Genomic DNA, 23,671 nt, shown 5'->3' on the forward strand with positions numbered 1-23,671 from the left:
TTTATTTGAAATTTTATATGCTCTATGGTACAGGTTTTAAATAAAAAGGAAATATAGTTTAACAGCCCTGTTCTGTAATGACGCTTGTATTCGGATTCGGTGATCGGGTCGGGTAAGGGTGTTACACATCTTGCAAATAAGTGGGGTTAGGTGTGTTTGGTGAAAACAAGTGACTTATATTGTAATTTTTTGATGAATGAAAAATTGAGAGAGACAGAGCAAATAATGCAGATTAGTTCAGGCTACATTCTTTGGCTCGTTTTCATTTTTTGCTTTCTCCTTTCTTTGCTTAAGCATCAAAAGCATTGTAGCAATTTTGAATCGATTGTTTGTTGTTTAAAACGATTCTTTGTGATAAGTGCTAAAAGTAATATGTTTTTAACCTCATTCTTAATGCATTTTTAGGTGATTATTCGATGTTAATTGTGAATTATATGCTCTTAATCCTTTAAATTCATGTTTTAATGCTTAATAGAGCACTTGAGGGCAAAAGGAGCAAAAAACGAGAGAAAACTGGAGCGTTGGAGCAAGCTGTAGGAGCCACACGGGCCGAACCATGCCACATGGCTATACCACACGATCGTGTGACCCATACGAGTGTGTGGTAGGTCGTGTCGATTTCAAGGGATTTCACACCGAACAACGAAAAATCGTGGGCTGAATCATTCCACACGGCCATGTGACCCTTACGGGCGTGTGGTAGGCCGTGTCGATTTCATGGGATTTCACACCGAACAGCGAAAAATCACAATTTTTAGGTTTTTCGGGCATTTTAAGACGTATATATGACAAAAATAAGAAGATAGGAGGGAACCATCATAGAACATTCATGAAAACAACTCTAAAAACACCATTGAAGCCGACTCTGAAGCAGATTTCTGTCAAGATTGAAGATTCCCTATTGATTTCTTAGGAGATTATCATAGATTTCTTTATTTCTTTCGGTTATACTGTCTTTTGGATGTTTTTATTTTTAAGCATGAACTAATTTTCTAAATACCTAGGGAGATGAACTCTATAACAGATTCTATCGTTTGATTTTTATTTTATGCAATAAATACTTAGTTTCTTGTTCTCAATTATATGTGCTTAATTCTTAGTTTAATATTTCTAGATTATTGATCCATGTTCAGTGTGCTTAAATCGGTGGTTGAATAGACTATGTTTAAGAGTAGATCTTGTGTAATTAAGTGGAGTTGCATGCAATCCTAGAAATAGAATGATATAAATCTACCAGATTAGAGTCAAATCTAATAGGGGAACCCATAACACGAGTTAATATGATAATAGAGGTTTTAATTAGAAAGAAATTTCAATTAATCAACCTAGAGTCAGTGACTTTTATACTCGAAAGAGATATTTGCATAATTTAGAGATTTCTATGGATCAAGATACTGAGTAAAGAAATTGCGTAATTTAGATTGATACTGACAGATGAAATCTAGACATATTATTTTCTGGGTATTGTTTCGGTTCTTGGTTGTTAATTGATTATTTTCGTGTTTTGTTCTTTGTTGTGCTCATTATTTAATTAATTTAATTAATTTTAGTTTTATATCAATCACTCAAATTATTCGGTTAAATAAAAGAAAGACGGTAATTACTAGTACTTTTAGTCTTTGTGGGAACGATATCTTTTCTAATTGTAACTATACAATTAATTAATAGGTGCACTTGTCTTAGTCAAAATTTTAGTGAGCTCCATGACTCATCAAGTTTTTGGTGTTGTTATCGGGGACTAAAATATTAAGAAAAATTTATTTATATTAATTTAGCCATTTTTATTTTTATTTTAATATTTTTGTTTTTAATTTAATTGTTACATTTTGATTTTTCTTTTATTTGATTCTTACAGTTTTTTTGGTTTATGACTAAAGGAAACCCGTTGGAACCGTTAATATTTTACAGTGAGTTCGAAAAAATTGCTCGCAGAAATCGAAGAGAAATTAAAGAAGAAAGGCAAAGTCAACAGGTTTTAATAGATAATAATCCTGGTAATGAGCAACTTCCTCTACGTCTTGCTCCTTGGACTATGTATGACTATGCTAAGCCTACTCTGATTGGGGTTGAATTGAGTATTGTCAGATTGACTGTTGCAAGAAACATTTTTGAGGTTAAGCCGAACACAATTCAGATGGTGCAACAATATGTTCAGTTTGATGGGTTGCAAGATGAAGATCCAAATGCTCATTTGGCTAACTTTTTGGAGATATGTGATACATTTAAGATCAATGACATTACTGATGATGTCATACAGTTATAGTTGTTCCAATTCTTTTTGAGGAATAAGGCGAAACAATGGTTGAATTCACTTCCACAGGGTTCCATCACTACTTGGGCGTAGATGATTGAGAAGTTTTTGTTGAAGTATTTTCCACCGGCTAAAACAACTAAGTTGAGGAATGACATCTTTTTTTTTGCTCAATTTGTGCTTGAGAAATTGTATGATGCATGAGAGAGATTTAAGGATCTTTTGAGAATGTGCACTTATCATGGGCTACCTTTGTGATTACAAGTTAAAACCTTTTACAACTATTTGAATCCCTCGACTAGACAGATAATTGATGTAGTGGCTAGTGGAACACTAAATAATAAGACACCTGAGGTAGCCCAAGAATTAATTGAGGAGATGTCATTGAATAATTATCAGTGGCAAGTTATGATAACAAAACCTACCAAGACAACCGGTGCTTTTAATATAGATGCAGTTGCTATGTTGGCAAACTAGGTGGAAACGCTAAGTAAAAAGATTGATTGTTTGAGTTGTAGTAAACAGGTGAATTCCTTAATGCAACATGATGCGACTAGAACGGAGATGATCAATCCGGAATGGTTTCCCTTCAAGTCTAACATGGAGAATGAGCAAGTCGACTTTATGGGTGATAATTTTAAACCTCAGAATAACTCCTACTACGACAATTTTAATCCAGGATGGACTTGATTGTTTTGTTGATTAACTCGATTCTTTTTCTGTTTGAATCGATTGCTTATTGTTTGAATCGATTCATTGTTGCTTAACTCGATTCGAAATGCCAACAATTTCGATCAAAGAGATTGAAGGGATTGAGAATGTAATGCAAAGGATGATTTGAGTTAACTCAATCACAACTTTCAATCACATTGTAAAACTTCCATGATGACAAACTCAATCACATCGTAAATATTTTTGCTATTTGTATGCTTGCTTTCTTTACTTGTTACTACTCATGTTAAACATATTGTTCTAACAACTAAGTAACATCTCTGTATAACATTTAATAGTAAGCATTTTCATCTTCTCAATGGTGTCTGCAATATATTTAATATTTTCACTTTTCTTATAAATATTAATTATAAATAAAAAAATACAGATTAAAATGCTTATAAGAGAAATTAAACTTAGGCCTTAAGAATGAGATCACCATTATCTAGCCATTAACCAAAAGAGCTAATGTGTCAAAATATTAATTAAAAAAACTTTAAACAACATGAAATAAAAGAAAAAATGTGAGTAGGAGAGGAATTGAACCCAAGACTCAAGGCTATTAACACTTAAACATCTAACCAATAAAGCTGAATTATTAATTTTTAGTGAAAATGCCTCCACCACTCCCTGTTCCTAAGGGATTTGCGAAACTAGACAGAACGTACTATGAATTCAATACATCCAAGCTAACAAGTTTAGGATTCAAGTTCAGGCCTATTGAAGAAATGTTTGATGATTGCTTTAAAGCACTGGTAGAGCAAGGTCATCTATTTCTCTGAGGTCGCTTTCTTAATCTGCCAAGGCTTTCCAGTCTGCAGTTTGATGTTGTTCCAAGAAACTAAATGCTAAGATAAGCCTTTATTAAAATAAACCATTTACTTTTGGGAGGAATGAGTCAAAAGTCTGTTTTATTTTGAGCAAACGTGCACCTTCAAGTATTTTAATTATTTGAAAAACTTGTTGACCAAAAACTGTGAAATGTTTTTTCCTCTAAATTAATGGGCAATTAATATGATGCTAAATCTCTGTACTGCCCCAAAGCATATGGCAGGGTTAGTAAGATCCAAAGGCCAAAACAAAAAGGGACAAGACGAGCATGTGGGGGCGAGAGGAAGGGTATGACGTTCAAAAAATATAGGAAAAATATCGTGGTGGCGTGAGTCACAGCCAGTGAGCAGTGGGGGGGGGGGGAACGCCAAAAACATTAAATGGGATAGTGACCATTCAAATGGTGCGGTGGCAACACCTACACCCACAAACGCAAAACATGAGGAGAAATACTGATAAGCATAATGCATGTAAGTAATGTAGCTATAGTTTGTTTGACGGTAGAACATTGAATCCCCGCATTTCTTATCTACATTTAATTGCCTATCTTTTCTATATAAACAAAGCTATAGTTTAAAAATGTTTATACTTTCTTATTTAAAATTTATTCTTTATATTTATATTTTAATTTTGAGATATTAGAAGTACTTTTGCATGGACAGCAGTGGCAGTGTGATTAAATACTATAATATACTGTAGTATGAGATAAAAAAAACCCTAAACGCACCGCATTAAAAGTAAATATCTATTTAAAGGGGCCATGAATCGTTATACTCTTTTATCATTTAAATGATTAATGTGTCAATTATTTCTATCTCTATCTTTATCTCTATTATATATAAAAGTATCAACTCTAAAATTATAAATAGTGAACCATATCTATGCCCTTGATAATTTTTAAAATTAATTATTTAAACCATAATTATATTTTTCTATAATTTTTAAAATTAAATATTCAAATAGTAATTAATTTTGTTCTTATTAGATTAAAATATATTAATCTTGTTGGTGGTGATTTATTAATGTGAAATTCTTTTATTCAAATTTTATTTGCTTTCTAAGTTTTTTTACATTTACTTGCACTAAAACTTCACTTATGAAAGGTGAAGTATTTTTTTAGTATTTTAGTTTTAATATTAAGGTTTAATAAATTAATAAGATGTTTCTTTTTATAAAAAAATTATACAACATTTTATTGATGGCCTAAATATTGGTGGCAATGACCAAGTTCAGGTCTTTGATACGCTCATGAACACGATTGTTTTGACCATGAGATCTAGCACGTATTGTCTTGGCGTGTTCCGACATCAACGTTCTCCAATTAAAGGTACTTCCCCTTCATGAACTCGATATGGCTTCAACGGAGAAGAGAGATAAATTTTGAGGATAAAATTGAGCATAAACATTTTGAGATCACTATTGAACCCATTAAGGAGATGATCAACACTTCGAAGACTTTTTTTTAAGAGGTCAAAGTTCTTTAAACAAAAAAGCAAGGTATTGAATTTAAAATTAACTATGAGTAAATAAAGAATCGCTTTCAATATACACAATTTAAAATTCTTCAATAAGGTTACTAGGAGAGTAAAGGTAGGTTAAAGTAAACTTTGGCGCTTTCTATTTAATTAAGTTAAAAAAAGCAGTAACAGGGAGGGCTCAAAAATGTCAAAAATGGACAAAATCAAATAAATTTGAGGGTTGTAGTAAAACTTAACCCCAAATCAAAAAGGAAGTGTAAATACCAATTTTATTTAGCTGGTGAAGGAATCGTGTGGTTGAAACTAGGAAAATGTTTAATAGAGAAATGAAAAATGGGTGTAGGGTATGGTGACGGTTTATGTCGCCAATGGCCCCTAAGGCTAATTCATTTGTTGATGATGGAGCATTGAACGTGGATGCTAACAAAACCGTACCATTGTTCCACCACCATCACCTTGTGGTCCTTCACATTGATGTCTTCATTTTGGCTGTCAACTATTTAATCTTTTATTTTTTGCCCGAACAACACAACAATTGTTTTAAAAAGAGTGAAAGCGAAATATATCTTCTAAAAATTGCAAACATTTGGGGGTATCTATAGCCTCACAAACATGATAAGTGTCTTTTCTTTCCATTATTGAACTCCATGGTAATATATATATACACACAAGACCGTAATTGAAAAACTGAACGTTCGGATTTACCGGATGCTAGTTTTGGGCAAGTACATGTAAAATTCTGGATAAAATGACTGCACATTGATGACACTGATCCCATCACTACAAAATTCCACATAAATGGGACCAATGGGCGCAGTTGGAACTTGGAAGTCTTTATGTATGGAACGTTATCCTGATGTTTAACCTTTTTTTTTCCTTCTTATTTCTTTGACACCCAATCCAGCACAATCCAGGACCAGAAACTTAAAAAGATATGTTTCTTCATGTTAGATTGCATGTGTAAGGGGGAAAAAAGGTCTTATAACTTTTGACTTCTTAAAAGGAACCCGGAAGCTTCTAGCGGTTCAATTTTTCCCCCATGGAACAACAGTGCCATTGACACCATTATTGTCAAATTCCTGCAAGTTTTTAACTTATTTTTGATCAAAAAGTAGTGTTGGAGATTGCTTGCTGTCTAAGTTTCTGCTCCAAAGGTTGTTACCAATTACCACTCTTTGTTTTCATTTCTTGATTATCCTCATCCGTATGTATCTTTTATCCCGTTAAACTTGGGAGTGCAACTTTTCTGCCTACTTTAAGGGGTTTCAAACTGCAAACTCTTTTCAACTTTTCAACTACATGCTCCCTTTTCAATTAATTATTAGCTCAGAAATGTGTTGTCTTTTTTTCCCTAGAATTTTGCTCATGGTTCTGGGGCTAGATTTCGTTTTTTGTCGATTGTTATAAGTAGACAAGTCTATATAGTGCAAAAATGAGGATAAACTGCATTAAATTTGGAACTTTCCTGCATATCTAGTTAGAGACTTTGAAAGGGTTTCCTTATACTGTAATTTTCCCAATTCATAAGCCGAAAAAGAACCCTGAATTTTACTTCTGAGGATCATTTGTATTGATTCTGAGTTGGTATTATATGCAGCTGAAGAGAAACCGATGGCTGGGGGACTGCAGGGGTCGTCTGCCAATCAATCAAACCGTAGAGAGCAAGAGAGATCTACTGAGGTTTTTGAATCAGCAGGTACTCAAAATGTTGGACAATCTAGTGATACAGTTGAGGGTTCTAGCACACAAGCCCAAGTGAAAGAGGAAGGATCATCAATGGATGCAGTTTCTAAAGCAAGGAAAGAACCTGTGAACAAGTGGATGGCTTTTGGAGGAGAGGCTGACAACAAATCGAGCAACATAAGCTTTGATGAATCCATCAAAAACTTGAATGGGGGAGGGAAAGATTCAAATGGAAAGTCCTCGCATAGAATTTTAACTGAAGCAAACATAGCTGAAAGAACTGCAGAATGGGGTATTGCATTGCAGACAGATGCTGGAGAAGGTAGATTCAAAGTGGCCAGCAAAATAATGAAGCCGAGTGGAGATGGTGATCGATCCAAATTCTCGTTCGATAGATTTTCAGTGGAATCAGCAAGGACATCAAATGAATCAAGTTATGGACTGGATCAAGGAGCCCTTCCTAGGGTGTCACAGGAGCTGAAGGATGCTTTAGCTACCCTGCAGCAAACTTTTGTTGTATCTGATGCCACAAAACCCGACTGCCCTATAATGTATGCAAGCAGCGGATTTTTCACCACAACCGGCTATTCAGCAAAGGAGGTCATAGGAAGAAACTGGTAAGTTCTTGCTTCTAAACATGTACAGATATTGGAGCCGTCCTGAGTCTTCTGACTGCCTATGGGACAACCTGCAATCATTCTGCAGCGCAAAATCAGTGCAATTTTCTATGCTAGTCAATGGCACATGATTGATTGTAGATCATCTCTTTTTATACTTGCTTTAAAATACTAATCATTTCAAGTACTGTACAACCTTAACTGATATGCAATGCAATCATTATAATCGCCATTTTGTTGTTTAGCCGTTTTCTACAAGGGCCAGAAACAGACCAAAATGAGGTAGCCAGGATTAGATATGCGGTTCGGAATGGAAAAAGTTATTGCGGCAGGCTCTTGAATTACAAGAAAGATGGAACTCCATTCTGGAATCTTCTAACAGTCACTCCCATAAAAGATGATAATGGGAAAACCATCAAATTCATTGGGTTAGTTTTCCTTACTTTTCTGCATAATTTATCATCATACGGATATCTTTTTCCTTCCCAAATGCATGCATAGCTATTGAATGCTGTTTTATGCAGAATGCAGGTGGAGGTCAGCAAATACACAGAAGGTATCGTTGAAAAGGCAGTGAGGCCTAATGGACTGCCCCAGTCGTTGATTCGTTATGATGGTAAATTATACTTTAGTTGTTTGGGGGGGGGGGTTATTTTACAGTGTGATTTCAGTTTTTAACATGTAATACCTCACATTCTGGAACAGCTCGCCAGAAGGATAAGGCTTTAGATTCCATGACAGAGGTTGTCCAAACTGTGAAACACCCTCACTCTCACAATCAGACGATAAGTAATGATGCCACTAACAAGGTTGAAGAGCAGGAAAAATTCAACCTTGATTATGTCCCTCCTCAATCTGCTGAAATTGAGAACACTAGTACCCCTGGGAGAAATACTCCGCAATCCGACTTCAGTACTGCTACTCCTATGCAGGAATTTGACAATAAAAGTAGAAAATCAGCACGCGTTTCCTTAATGGGGTGAGTCTTTCTGGTTTAAGTTCCCACAAATATTCTGTTAAGAAATGGCTTAAAATTGGTAGTGGATTGTTGTTGTTGGTAGTGGGTTGTTGGTGGTAGTGGATTAGTGGATGGTTGTTGGTGTCCATTTTCAACCACAAATCTTTGCCAAAGTTTTGGACAATTATGTCCTTGAACTCTCTTATAAATAGAGAGGTTCATTAGCCATATTCATCATCCCAAACCAAGAGAGAGCAAAGCTTGTTCTTTGAAAGCTAGGATTTTAGCTTTCGGGTTTTCTATAGGGGTTGAGAGTTGTGAGGTTCTCGGGTTGTGTCTTGAGTGTAAAACACTTGTAATCTTCATCTTGTTATAGTGAAATTTCTTTTCGCCTCTGCCCGTGGACGTAGGCATTAAAGCCGAACCACGTAAATCCTTGTGTTCACTTTATTTTTCGTTCCGGTCAATTTACTTGTAGTCATATCGGAGTTCTCGAAACGATCCTTTCCGCAACAAATTGGTATCAGAGCGTAGTTGAAGGAGTGATAATATTTTCTGAATTGCCCTGTGACTGCAGCTTTGTCTGATCTTTCACATCAGGAAGAAAATATTATCATTCATTCAAAGGTTCCAAATTATGGCTACAAGTGTTTCATCGACTAAGTATGATGTCGAGAAATTTACCGGGAAAAATAGTTTCAGTTTATGGCGCATCAAGATGCGGGCAGTGCTGGTTCAACAAGGATTGCTAAAAGCATTGTCTGGTAAAGATAAATTACCAAGCACGCTTTCGGAAGAGCAAAAGGATGACATGCTAGAAAGAGCACATAGTGCTATTCTGCTATGTCTAGGAGATGAAGTGCTACGAGAAGTAGCGGATGAGAAAACCGCGTCCGGTTTGTGGCTCCGGTTAGAGAGCAAGTACATGACGAAGTCATTGACGAACCGGCTCTACCTCAAGCAAAGACTCTATGCCCTGAAGATGGAGGAAGGTACACCTGTTTCCCAGCACCTGGATAAATTCAATTCCATTATCATGGATTTGAATAATATCGATAACAAAATCGATGATGAGGACCAAGCAATAATTGTTTTGTGTTCTTTGCCTCCCTCGTATGAGAATTTTGTTGATACAATGATGTACGGTCGTGATGACCTGACTCTAGAGGAGGTGAAAAATGCCTTAAGTTCCAGTGAGTTGAGGAAGAAAATCACTGGTAAGGTGGTCGAAAACAATGAAGGCGAAGGCTTGGTTGCTCGAGGAAGATCCAAGGCAAAGGGTGGAAGTTCAAGTAAAAGCCATCCTAGATCGCAGTCCAAGAAGAGAATACAGTGCTACTACTGTAAGAAGTACGGGCACATGAAGGTAGATTGTCCGAAAAGGAAGGAGAAATCAGAATCACAGGAGCAACAAAATGATCGTGCGAATGTAGCTGATGCAGATTCTTCAAGTGATGCCGAGATCGTTCTTGCAGTATCCGACTCTTACGCTGGTGGGAGATGGATTCTTGATACGGGAGCTACATTTCATATAAGTACTTCGAAAGATGCATTCTCAACATACGAGAAGCATTCTGGTTCAGTACTAATGGGAAATGACCACGCATGTCAAGTCATGGGGATTGGCACAGTTCGTATAAAGATGTTTGACGGTATTGTTAGAACTCTAACTGATGTTCGGCACATTCCAGAAATGAAGAAAAATTTGATCTCTTTGAGTACGTTGGACAAGAAAGGCTTTCGGTACTCTGCTGAAGGTGGAGTTCTCAAGGTATTCTCGGGTGCTTTGACTGTGATACGTGGTAATTTGGAGCGGGGCCTTTACTTCCTCGATGGTTCCTCGGTTACAAGTGTTGCGGGAGTGTCATCATCAGATGATCTAGATTCTGACACCACGAAGTTATGGCATATGCGGCTCGGGCATATGAGCGAGAGAGGCTTATCGGTGCTAAGCAAACGAGGATTATTGTCTGGGCAGTGTACAGGAAAGTTGAATTTCTGTGAGCACTGCGTCTTCGGTAAGCAGACTCGGGTAAAGTTCAGCACTGGGATTCACAAGACAAAAGGCACAGTGGATTACTTCCATTCTGACCTTTGGGGGCCTTCTCCGACAATTTCTAAAGGTGGTTACAGATATCTGCTTACCTTTATCGATGATTACTCGAGAAAGGTTTGGGTGTATTTTCTGAAGAGCAAGTATGAGGTTCTCATCAACTTCAAGCAATTTAAAGCTTTGATCGAAAATCAAACAGGAAAGAAGATCAAGCGATTCCGGACGGATAATGGCTTGGAGTTTTGCTCAGGTGAATTCAATGAGTTCTGCAAAAATGAAGGAATAGTGAGACACCGCACTGTTCGTCGAACACCACAACAAAATGGAGTTGCAGAACGCATGAATAGAACTCTCTTGGAGCGAGCTCGTTGCATGCGATCAAATGCTGGGCTCGGTGAAGAATTTTGGGCTGAAGCTGTTAATACTGCTTGTTATTTGGTTAACAGATCTCCGTCAACAGCTATTGAGCTGAAGACTCCTGAGGAAGTATGGTTTGGTTCTCCTGCTGATTACTCTGGTTTAAGAGTGTTTGGCTGCCCTGCGTATGCTCATGTAAATGAGGGAAAACTCAAACCGAGGGCGAAGAAATGCATATTTCTTGGATACGGCCAAGGGGTGAAAGGATACAGGTTGTGGTGTCCTGATCCGGTTTCGTCCAAGTTCATCATCAGCAGAGATGTGACTTTTGATGAGTCATCCATGCTTCGATCCACCACAAATTCCCGGGAAAAGGAGGAGTCAGATAGAATGGGAGATCACGGTGTTGAGAAGCAGGTGGAGTGTCAGGTGGACGCTCCAATTCCTACGGAAGGTACTTCAGTCCAGGATGATCAAGTTGAGGTGCAAGATTCCGATGAAGATGAGTCACCTCAAGAAAAACCATATAGCATTGCCACTGGAAGAACGAAGAGACAAATCAAACCAAATCCGCGTTACGCTAATCTGGTGTCTTTCGCGCTCAGTGTGGCGGAGTCCATTGGTATAGAACCTTCCAGTTATAATGAGGCTGTCACGTGTGATGAGTCGGCACAGTGGGCAATTGCTATGAGTGAGGAGATAGAATCTCTTCACAAGAACCATACTTGGGAGTTGGTTAAGCCGCCAAGTAACCAGAAGATAGTTGGTTGCAAATGGGTCTTCAAGAAAAAGGAAGGCATCCTAGGGGTTGAAGCAACTAGATTCAAGGCACGATTGGTTGCTAAAGGCTTCACTCAGAAAGAGGGGATTGACTACAATGAAGTTTTCTCCCCAGTCGTAAAGCATTCTTCCATTCGTGTATTACTTGCCATGGTGGCCAAGTCTGATCTAGAACTTGAGCAGCTTGACGTAAAAACGGCGTTCTTGCATGGTGAGCTCGAGGAAACAATCTACATGCGTCAACCAGAGGGTTTTACAGTTCCTGGTAAAGAAGACCATGTCTGTCTATTAAAGAAGTCTTTATATGGATTGAAACAATCCCCAAGGCAGTGGTACAAGCGGTTTGATAGCTTCATGATTCAGCATGGTTACACAAGATGTGACTATGATGCTTGTGTCTATCATCGGAAGCTCTCAGATGGTTCGCACATTTATTTGTTGCTGTATGTTGATGACATGTTAATTGCTTCCAAAAACATGTCGGAAATCAACAAGTTAAAGTCGCAGTTGAGTGGTGAGTTCGAGATGAAGGATCTGGGTGCTGCCAAGAAAATTTTGGGCATGGATATTCACAGAGATCGCAAGGCGGGCAAGCTTCGTGTGTCGCAGAAGAACTACATTGAAAAGGTTCTTCAACGCTTCGGCATGGATAAAGCGAAAACTGTGAGTACTCCGTTGGCACCACATTTCAAACTCTCTGCAGAGTTGTCACCACAATCTGATGAAGAAAAGCAGCAAATGTCTCACATTCCATACTCGAGTGCAGTTGGAAGCGTGATGTATGCAATGGTTTGCACTCGTCCAGACATTTCACATGCAGTTAGTGTGGTCAGCAGATACATGAGTTGTCCTGGCAAGGAACACTGGCAGGCCGTGAAATGGATTCTCAGGTACTTGAGAGGTTCTGCAGATTTATGCTTGGTATATGATCAGAGTGACTGCACTAGCAGTGTCACGGGCTATGTGGACTCTGATTATGCTGGAGATCTGGACAAAAGAAGATCTCTGACGGGTTATGTTTTCACTTATTCTGGAGGAGCCATTTGTTGGAAAGCTGTGTTACAGTCTACCGTAGCCTTATCTACGACTGAGGCGGAATATATGGCGTTAGCAGAAGCAGTGAAAGAAGCATTGTGGATGAAAGGTCTAGTAAGCAGTTTGGGTTTACAACAGGATTTCACTGTTGTATTTTGCGATAGCCAGAGTGCCATACATCTGACTAAAAATCAGATGTTTCATGAACGGACCAAACACATTGATGTCAGATATCATTTTGTTCGGGAACATGTTACGCAAGGTGACATTGTTATCAGCAAGGTTGCTACCGAGAAGAATCCTGCAGATATGTTAACTAAGGTGATCCCTGCATATAAGTTCAAGCATTGCTTGGACTTGATAGGTATTCGGGATTGATTAGCGCCAGAGAGGCGTTTGGAAGAGGTGATCCAGTTCGAGGAATTCACTATGATGTTCAGCTTGGTAAATTTCAAGCCAAGGTGGAGATTTGTTAAGAAATGGCTTAAAATTGGTAGTGGATTGTTGTTGTTGGTAGTGGGTTGTTGGTGGTAGTGGATTAGTGGATGGTTGTTGGTGTCCATTTTCAACCACAAATCTTTGCCAAAGTTTTGGACAATTATGTCCTTGAACTCTCTTATAAATAGAGAGGTTCATTAGCCATATTCATCATCCCAAACCAAGAGAGAGCAAAGCTTGTTCTTTGAAAGCTAGGATTTTAGCTTTCGGGTTTTCTATAGGGGTTGAGAGTTGTGAGGTTCTCGGGTTGTGTCTTGAGTGTAAAACACTTGTAATCTTCATCTTGTTATAGTGAAATTTCTTTTCGCCTCTGCCCGTGGACGTAGGCATTAAAGCCGAACCACGTAAATCCTTGTGTTCACTTTATTTTTCGTTCCGGTCAATTTACTTGTAGTCATATCGGAGTTCTCGAAACGATCCTTTCCGCAACATATTCATTATTATGCCTACTCATATTCTGTTTATCTTGAAGCATGCTATGATATGCTTTGAGCTTTGCTACTCACATTTAACAATTAGCTCCATGGTGAATCATAAATCAGTATATCTGATACATGATATCTTCCTGTAGGCTTAAAGGCAGGACTTCCAGCTCTGCAGCCAATCAAGAAAAACAACCTATTGTTGAACCAGAGGAGCTAATGACCAAAGACATTGAACGCACTGACAGTTGGGAATGTGCTGAAAGAGAAAGGGACATACGCCAAGGGATCGATCTAGCAACCACCCTGGAACGTATTGAAAAGAACTTTGTTATCACAGATCCTAGACTCCCTGATAATCCCATTGTAAGGAAGACTTTTTCAGTACCATTTTTCTCATCCGAAAACTTAGTTTCAATTCACATATCAAAGCTCTTAGTCTATATATATAGTATCTGAAAAACCACTACAATGTTTGCAGATATTTGCATCCGATAGCTTTCTTGAATTGACTGAATATACACGGGAGGAAATCTTGGGAAGGAACTGCAGGTATATAATTTGTACTACGTTAATTTCATCATCTACCTACTTCAATCAACTGTCAGATATATGTTGGTTTCCATTGTCAGAGGAACATATTAAAACAACTACATGACTTTTTCTTTTTACAGGTTTCTTCAAGGACCTGAAACTGATCAAGCGACTGTCTCAAGGATAAGAGATGCTATTAGAGAATTAAAGGAAATCACCGTTCAGTTGATCAACTACACAAAGAGCGGTTCGTACAAATATATACATATATGCATACTATTAAGAAACATCATTTGACTGAATTGTTACAGTTTGTATGATATGACTTGCAGGCAAGAAATTCTGGAACTTATTTCATTTGCAACCTATGCGTGATCATAAGGTGGTTAAAAGTTACATCTGATATGTATGCAGATTTTGAGATGTTGGTGTTATTATTTTAGTGTTATTCTTCTAATGTATTTTTGTGTGAAACTCTTGGTGGCTTACAGGGAGAGCTTCAATATTTCATAGGCGTCCAACTTGATGGAAGTGGTCATGTTGAACCCCTACAAAACCGCCTCTCTGAGCAGACGGAGCTACAAAGTGCTAAGTTGGTATGTAATCATTGAACATAATCATGTCAAACACATACCCGGGAGTTAGGTAAGGTAGGTAATAACTTGTAGTGATTTGATGTTCTGATATCAGGTGAAAGCCACAGCAGAAAATGTAGATGAAGCAGTTAGAGAACTTCCTGATGCCAATTTGGTAAGGTATTTATTTCTTTCTCATAGGAATATTAATAGCATTCATTGCCTTAGTCATCCATGTAAAAATGATATTATATATATATATATTCAGAGACCAGAAGATTTGTGGGCTCTCCATTCTCAGCCAGTCTTTCCAAGGCCTCATAAAAGACATAGTTCTTCTTGGCTAGCAATTCAGAAGGTACCCTTTTTCCAAATTGAAAATTTTCTTAACTCATTATTTCTTCTTGGATGAAGTCTCTGATAAATGATTTGGGGGTTTTGGTTTTGTTTTAACAGATCACTTCTCGTGGTGAAAAAATTGGGTTGCATCATTTTAAACCCATAAAACCCTTGGGCTGTGGTGACACTGGAAGGTAGTGTTAGAAGTGCATATTGTTTTCTAACCCTCAAATCATTATTTATGGGGTGAATTCTTAGTTGATTTCCATGTCTAAAACTACTGGGTTGCAGTGTTCATCTGGTGGAACTGAAAGGTACTGGGGAATTATTTGCTATGAAGGCAATGGAGAAGTCAATGATGTTGAATCGAAACAAGGTCTGCTTATTGTATGTGGATTCAGATATAGACGTATTTAAAATCTATAAAAATTTGCTATAATAACTCATGTTGTCTTGTGTTCTTGTGTTTACATTGTGGATTATGTATATGAATGTTGATGGAAGCTTTTGGCATTGATAATGCACATTGTTTGTTTGTGTATAAAACAGACAACATTTGAGTGTTCAAGAACTGACTCGCTGAGTAAATTGTGCAGGTTCATCGAGCATGCGTTGAAAGGGAAATCAGCTCACTCCTGGATCATCCATTTCTTCCCTCATTATACAGTTCTTTTCAGGTTTTTTTTTCTCAAACTCTTAGTTTCCCCTATACAAGTTGCTATATATATACACTTTTCTCTTTATTTTTTCGCCATCAGAAAATCTTAAGAAAAACTTTCAAACCCAATTTTGTCTGCAAGTTTCAAACAACAATTTTTTTTTTAACAAAAACTTCAAAACCAATCTCATTTGAATCTAGTTAAATACATGATTGTCTGGTATCGAAGTTCTGTACTAATGATTCCCTATATCTCCACAGACTCCCACCCACGTTTGTTTGATAACAGACTTTTGTCCTGGTGGTGAGTTATTTAACTTGCTTGATAAGCAGCCTATGAAACTTTTCAAGGAAGAATCTGCAAGGTATCACTCGGCTACTATGACCGAATCCTAGTATCTTACAAGTGAATATGACTGAATGATGTTTAAATCACTTGGATATCTGACATTTCATGTATGCTTCAGGTTTTATGCAGCAGAGGTTGTCATTGGTTTGGAATATCTTCATTGTCTAGGTATGTTTGATAAAACTCCTAATTTGTTGGAGCTAAGTGCAACAAATAGCAAGGTTCAACAAAAAGCTTGCCGAGCAAGAATCGAGACTTGTGCAGAAACAAAGAAGAAAAATGAAATAAATTTTAAGCAAAGCTAAAATAGAGAGTATATGGATGAAATCTTGATTGAATTCATTCATATTTTTTTAAAATGGCATAAAGCCTATTTATACAAGCTTACAACTTGACAACTTAGTTGGAATACAACTAAGTTTCATCATTACATCCACTTAAAATAAATCACCACCTACTACACTAACAAACTTAGTTGGAATACAACTAAGTTACATCATTACATCCACTTAAAATAAATCACCACCTACTACACTAACAAACTTAGTTGGAATACAACTAAGTTACATCATTACATCCAAATAATAATAATAATAATAATAATAATAAAACATGTGATTGCTACATGCTAACCATTGCTTCAATACTCCTCCTTGGTTTGCATGGAGCAAACACCTAGCATCCTTCTTAGACATTCGAACCTTGTGACATTAAGGGCTTTAGTCAAAATGTCTGCAAGTTGATCCTCAGAATTACAATGGATCAGCTTCACTTCCTGAGCTTGCTCCATTTCTCGAACAACATGCAACTTGATGCTGAAATGCTTTGTTCTTCCATGGAACACTGGATTTTTAGCAATTGCAACTGAAGATTGGTTGTCACAGAAGATCTCAGTAGCTTCCTTTTGATGCACTTTCAAATCAGCTAAGATTTTCCTTAGCCAAATGGCTTGGTTGACAGCACTTGCAGCTGCCACATATTCTGCTTCAGCAGTAGATTGAGCCACCAGACTTTGCTTCTTCGAGCTCCAGCAAAACATGGCTGAACCAAGGTTGAAAGCATACCCTGAGGTGCTTTTCATGTCATCTATCGAGCCAGCCCAGTCACTATCAGTGTAGCCAACCAGCTTCAGATTTCCTTCCTTGCTGTACTTTAAACCATAGCTCAAAGTGCCTTTGACATATCTAAGCACTCTCTTAGCAGCTTGTAAATGCTTTTTATTACAACAATGCAAGAACCTTGAGAGTAATCCTACAGCATACATTATGTCTGGTCTAGTGGCAGTTAAATATAACAGACAACCAACTAGACTTCTGTAGGTTGTTTCACAAACCTTCTCAAAATCACCTTGGCTCGATAGTTTTTCTCCAACAGCAACAGGTGTTTTAGTTGCTTTACTGTTTTGCATGGAGAACTTGGTCAGAATCTTTGTGGCAAAGTTTCTCTGACTTAGAAATATCCCATTTTGTGCTTGAGTCACCTCCATTCCAAGGAAATAAGACATTTCCCCTAGATCAGACATTTCAAATACTTCTTGCATCTTGGTCTTGAAATCGACCAGCACTGCTCGATCTCCTCCTGTCACCAGCAGGTCATCAACATATAGGGATACAATGAGCTGTGTTTGTGTCCCTTGCTTCTTGACATACAGTGTTGGCTCACTCTTGCTTCGATCGAATCCCAAATTAGTCAAGTAGCCATCGATTCTGCTGTACCAGGCCCTTGGAGCCTGTTTTAAGCCATATAGGGCCTTCTTCAGTTTGTAGACCATATGCTCTCTGCCAGCTATCTCAAACCCTTGTGGTTGTTCAACATAGATCTCTTCATCTAAGAAACCATTCAGAAAGGCTGATTTCACATCGAGTTGATGGATCTTCCACTCGAGCTGTGCTGCTAAGGCAATCAGTAATCTGATGGTGTCTAGCCTGGCCACTGGTGCAAAGGTCTCCAGGTAGTCCAGGCCATACCTCTGGCTGAACCCTTGACAACTAGCCTTGCTTTCAGTTTGTTCAAGGTACCATCAGCATTTTGCTTGGCTTTGTACACCCATTTCACCCCAATTATCTTCCTTTTGACTGGCCTTTCAACTAATTCCCAGGTCTGGTTCTTCTCAATCATGCTAATCTCCTCAGCCATTGCCTGCTTCCACTCTTGCTGAGCTTCAGCCTCTTCAAAATTGCTTGGTTCAGCTATGGCTACATGAGCTCTTTCATAAATCTCAGTCAATGGTCTTGTTCCTCTAACTGGTTCATCATCAATGTCCATTTCAGGAACATTTTGATCTGGCTCAGCTTGATCTGCTGCAAGTCCTTCTGAAACTTTCTCAGGTTCATGTTTTTCCCAGTTCCAACATGACTTTTCATCAAATACCACATCCCTACTGACTGACACTTTCTTTGTTGAAGGATCCAAGATCCTATAGCCCTTCTTAACAGTGCTGTAGCCCACCAAAATACCAGGTCGAGCCCTTTCAGACAATTTGTCCCTTTTGACAGCAGGTACATGAGCATAACAGATGCATCCAAAGACCTTCAGATGAGCCAGTGATGGCTTGAATCCAAACCAGGCTTCGAATGGAGTCTTCTGATCCAAGGCCTTGGTTGGAAGCCTATTTTGAATGTAGTTTGCAGTGTTAACTGCCTCTGCCCATAGTGCTTTAGGCAGATTCTTCTGAATCATCAAGCACCTGGCCATATCCATCAAACTCCTATTCTTCCTTTCACTTACACCATTTTGCTGAGGTGTATATGTGTTGGTAAGTTGATGTTTGATGCCTGCCTTATCACAGAAGGCTTGGAACTGAGCTGAGGTGTACTCAGTCCCATTATCAGACCTTATGGACTTCAGCTTGCAACCTGTTTCAGTCTCAGCAGCAGTCTTGAACTTCCAAAACACTGAGGCCGCCTCTGATTTCTGTTTTAGGAAGTAAAGCCAGCAATATCTTGAAAAATCATCAATGAACAGTATGAAGTACCTGTTTCCACTTAATGACTCAGTCCTCATAGGGCCACACACATCAGTGTGCACCAGTTGGAGTTTTTCAGAGGCTCTCCAGGCTTGATTCGAGGGAAATGGGAGTCTGGCCTGCTTTCCTAGCTGACACACTTCACACACATCATCATGATCCACTGAGTTGATGAAGTTTTCAGCCAAGTCCTCTCTGACCATTCGAGCCATCGATCTGAAGTTGGCATGTCCCAGTCTTTGATGCCAAAGCTTGGATTCATCTGATGTAACTGTGTAGGCAATGTTTGACTCCCTGGTCCAGTCAACTACAAAGCTGTTATTAGCCATAGGAACTGCCATCAACTTGGATCCACTTGGATCATTGATTTGGCATTGGTTGTCTTTGAACACAACAGAATAACCTTTCTCCAGCAACTGAGCTATGCTGAGCAGGTTTCTGTCAATTTCAGGCACCAAAAGCACATTTGAAATCACTTTGGCACCTGTGGGGGTGCATATCAGCACATCACCCTTGCCTTCAGCTTGAATAAAATGTCCATTTCCTATCTTGACTTTAGTTCTGCAGCTTCTGTCTAAAGACTTGAAGATTGCAGCATCAGGTGTCATGTGGTTGGTGCATCCACTGTCTAGAAGCCAACCAGATGAGAACTTTTCTTGAGCAGCTGAGCATAACACAGCAAAGACTTGCTCCTCTTGGTCACTGTCCTCCTTAGCTACTCGAGCCTCAGCTTTCATCTGTTGAAACTGATTCTGCCTTGATTTGGCCTTGCTCTTGCAGACTCTCTCAACATGACCCTTCTTTTTACAATGCTGACATACAGCATCTGGATTGAACCAGCATTTTTCTTTTGGATGACCAGCCCTTCTGCAGTGCTTGCAAGTCTGACCCTCTTTTCTTGCAACATCAGTCCTTGGCTTGTCTCTCCAGGCCTTCTTGCCTTTGTAGGCAGTGTTTGTTCTTGCCTGAAAGGCACCTTCTTGATGCTCCTCCAGTCTGCTTGCTCTTCTTTGCTCTTGAGCATATAAAGCATTGATCAACTCTGTCAGGGAGATGGTGTACAGGTCCCTTGAGTCCTCGAGAGATGAGATTTTTGCCTCATACCTCTCGGGCAGAGTTGCAATAACCTTCTCCACTATCCTAGCTTCCTTGAGCTGCTCTCCAAGGAGCCTAATGCTGTTAACCACAGCCATAATCCTGTCAGAGTACTGCTTGATAGTTTCTTCTTCCTTCATCTTCAAATTCTCGAAATCTCTCCTTAAGTTCAGCAACTGTTGCTGCCTTGTCCTCTCTGTCCCTTGAAACTCCTCTTGCAACTTGTCCCAGGCTTGTTTTGGTGATTCACAGGCCATAATCCTTGTGAAAATCACATCTGACACTGAGTTCTGGATGCAAGACATGGCTTTGTGCCTCTTGGTCCTCTCATCAGCATGCTGCCTGATTTGAGCTACTGTTGGATTGCCTCTAAGTGGCTCTGGTTCAACATCTGAGTTGACTACCTCCCACAGATCGAAAGCTTGTAGGTAGGTCTTCATTTTAACCACCCATATGTGGTAGCCTTCTCCATTGAAGACTTGAGGTGCAGCTGGTGAAAAGCTTGATGAAGCCATGAATTTGTATAACAGATCCCTTAAGAAATAGGCTCTTGATACCAATTGTTGGAGCTAAGTGCAACAAATAGCAAGGTTCAACAAAAAGCTTGCCGAGCAAGAATCGAGACTTGTGCAGAAACAAAGAAGAAAAATGAAATAAATTTTAAGCAAAGCTAAAATAGAGAGTATATGGATGAAATCTTGATTGAATTCATTCATATTTTTTTAAAATGGCATAAAGCCTATTTATACAAGCTTACAACTTGACAACTTAGTTGGAATACAACTAAGTTTCATCATTACATCCACTTAAAATAAATCACCACCTACTACACTAACAAACTTAGTTGGAATACAACTAAGTTACATCATTACATCCACTTAAAATAAATCACCACCTACTACACTAACAAACTTAGTTGGAATACAACTAAGTTACATCATTACATCCAAATAATAATAATAATAATAATAATAATAATAATAATAATAAAACATGTGATTGCTACATGCTAACCATTGCTTCAATATAATTCAAATAACGGATATCCAAAGGGTTCATATATACAACTGCTGACTATGCTTTTCATTATTCAATGGTGTATGGTAGGAATAATATACAGAGACCTGAAGCCAGAAAACATTCTACTCCAGAAAGATGGACATGTTGTCTTAACGGACTTTGATTTATCATTTATGGCTCCCTGTAAACCCCAAGTACGTAGTTTTGATTTTAGAGAATTTAAATACATATGGATGATCTTGACAAAAATATGATATAGTTTTGCATGAGATTAAAGTTTGAAAAATGAAATGTACAGGTTTTAAAGCATCCCTTGCCTAACAAGAGAAGGAGATCCAGGAATCAACCTCCTCCTACATTTGTTGCTGAACCATCTACACAGTCAAATTCATTTGTTGGAACTGAAGAATACATTGCTCCTGTATACATTACACCCACTCTTCTCATGCTTAATGTTGGCAATCAATAATATTTTTAAACCTTCAAGAGTTTGTCCAACATGCATGTCATCTGAAAAAAACAATGCTCAGTTGGGTCAACTCAAATAATTATTAGATGCTTCCTATGTTATTTAGGCTCGGATGTGAGTGTTGGATATGAATATGTATTCAATACGAATATAATCGATTCTTTTTCAAGATTTTCATATATTTAGAATGTTATGGTTCAGAAATGAATCGGATATCAGTACTTCAAGTAAAAAAAAAAGGAGTGGGAGTGAGATAGGATGCTAGAAAATAATGTCTACTCTTAGTATATATTAAACATGGTTGTAATTTACTTGGTTTCAGGAAATTATTACAGGTGCAGGACACAGTAGTGCAATTGATTGGTGGGCACTCGGTAAGTAGATTCTTCATTCTCTCTTTTTCCCCAATTGCATTTTAATTATTCTAAAGATGTTAATATTGTGTTAAACATAACATTCATGGAACTATGTTTGGAGTTTCAGGTATTTTGCTGTATGAGATGCTGTATGGGCGTACGCCTTTCAGGGGTAAAAACAGGCAGAAGACATTCTCCAACATCTTGCACAAGGATCTCTCCTTCCCCAGTAGCCTTCCGGTAATAATTTCTACCAAGTTCTAGCTCACTATAGGAAACACATGACATAACTTACAACCTCAGTTTAGTTCTTTAAGAGGTAACATTCATTAGATTTGATGTTCGAACGAGATTGCTCAGCATGAATGCTAGCTACCCTAACTAAATCTTTACTTGGTTGATGGTTAATTCTTTTTCAAGATTTTCATATATTTAGAAAGTATCTGTTCGGGTAACTAGCATAAGGTGGAAGTAGAAAAAAAAAGGGTGGCTAGTATCATGGACTCATTTCGTTGTCTGAAAACACAGCTATGTTGGTGAATGCAGGTTAGTCTTGCAGCTAGGCAGTTGATTAATGCGTTGTTGAACCGAGACCCGGCCAGCCGACTGGGGTCGACTACTGGTGCCAATGAAATCAAAGAACACCCTTTCTTCCGTGGCATCCATTGGCCTCTTATACGCTGCATGGTAATACATACAATTTCCTTTCTTACATTGGAGGATTGGAAACTTGTCTATTATACTAATGATGGGCCAAAGCTTTTTGCCATAACGATTGACATTTTCGCTTGTCAGAGCCCACCGCCATTAGAGGTGCCTCTTGAATTTACCGGGAAAGACAGTGACGCCAAAGAAGTAAATTGGGAAGATGATGGAGTGCTCCTTAGTTCTATTGACATGGATATTTTTTAAAGGTTCGTATAAAAAGTTTTTTACAATTAAATTTTGTGTCACCAATATTGTTAGGTAGATATTTTCATTGGTCTTATTTGTTTCCAATAATGGGTTTCGAAAAATAAACATTTTTTTAAAAGAAAAAAAAGGGTTAAATGTTCATATTTTATGTTGCTTGAATAATTCTACCTTAAGTGTTGCTGATTATTTGATAGTCTCACAAAAGAATTTACAATAGAAATCGATATTCCTATTTTTCATGAAACATATGTAAAAAAAGTAGTTGAAGTTATTATTATTTTTAATATAAAACGAAAAACAGATACGGATGTAGATGGAGATTGACCTCATTTGCTTGCAATATTTTGGAAACAGGAAAGAGGATAGATTATAGTGTACTGATTAATGTTGATCGACTAAGCGGGTACAGACATCGACCAAAAAGAGGGATTCAAGATGAAGCGCATTGGAGCCCCATTTTTATAGTGAAGCTGTGCTATAAATAAAAAGTTTTATGAGATTTTGATTAATGAAAAAAATAGTAATCCTTGTCGATATTATATGAATTCCAATCAATTTATTGTATCAAATATCCTTATTAATTTAGAGTTTAAAACAATGTTAAGCTTTTCTTAATCCAAACTAGGCCCGACTCTGCATGTAAATATTTCTGTTTAGGACTAACAATATCAGCACTCTTCAATCCCATCCATATTTGTAACATAATCTTAATCTCCCAAGTT

General features: G+C 38.0%; 1 protein-coding gene and 1 non-coding gene across 4 annotated transcripts; one reads left to right on the forward strand and one right to left on the reverse strand.

The window, feature by feature from the left end:
• Positions 1-2,392: 2,392 nt before the first annotated feature.
• Positions 2,393-2,499, reverse strand: LOC121224825 (small nucleolar RNA R71). Its single transcript, XR_005922569.1, has one exon. It is a non-coding gene; the product is annotated as a small nucleolar RNA R71 (small nucleolar RNA).
• Positions 2,500-5,960: 3,461 nt separating this feature from the next.
• Positions 5,961-23,564, forward strand: LOC107940996 (phototropin-2). 3 transcript variants are annotated; one of them, XM_041108139.1, is made up of 24 exons: positions 5,961-6,109; positions 6,869-7,571; positions 7,817-7,999; positions 8,096-8,187; positions 8,277-8,550; positions 13,824-14,040; positions 14,156-14,226; positions 14,349-14,455; positions 14,541-14,590; positions 14,700-14,804; positions 14,899-14,958; positions 15,052-15,141; positions 15,240-15,316; positions 15,414-15,498; positions 15,719-15,799; positions 16,042-16,145; positions 16,248-16,297; positions 21,297-21,403; positions 21,508-21,630; positions 22,001-22,052; positions 22,162-22,274; positions 22,581-22,721; positions 22,830-22,948; positions 23,304-23,564. In XM_041108139.1, the coding sequence occupies exons 1-23, from the start codon at positions 6,070-6,072 to the stop codon at positions 22,944-22,946; spliced, it is 3,042 nt and encodes a 1,013-aa protein (XP_040964073.1). In that variant the 5' UTR covers positions 5,961-6,069; the 3' UTR covers positions 22,947-22,948; positions 23,304-23,564. The 3 variants fall into 3 exon arrangements, with proteins under 3 accessions (XP_040964073.1, XP_040964074.1, XP_040964075.1); XM_041108141.1 differs by lacking the exon at positions 5,961-6,109 and adding an exon at positions 6,561-6,778; XM_041108140.1 differs by lacking the exon at positions 23,304-23,564 and having other exon boundaries at positions 6,055-6,109; positions 22,830-22,949.
• Positions 23,565-23,671: the final 107 nt, after the last annotated feature.

This window comes from Gossypium hirsutum, chromosome D12, assembly GCF_007990345.1.
Source record: "Gossypium hirsutum isolate 1008001.06 chromosome D12, Gossypium_hirsutum_v2.1, whole genome shotgun sequence".
NCBI classification, from domain to species: domain Eukaryota; kingdom Viridiplantae; phylum Streptophyta; class Magnoliopsida; order Malvales; family Malvaceae; genus Gossypium; species Gossypium hirsutum.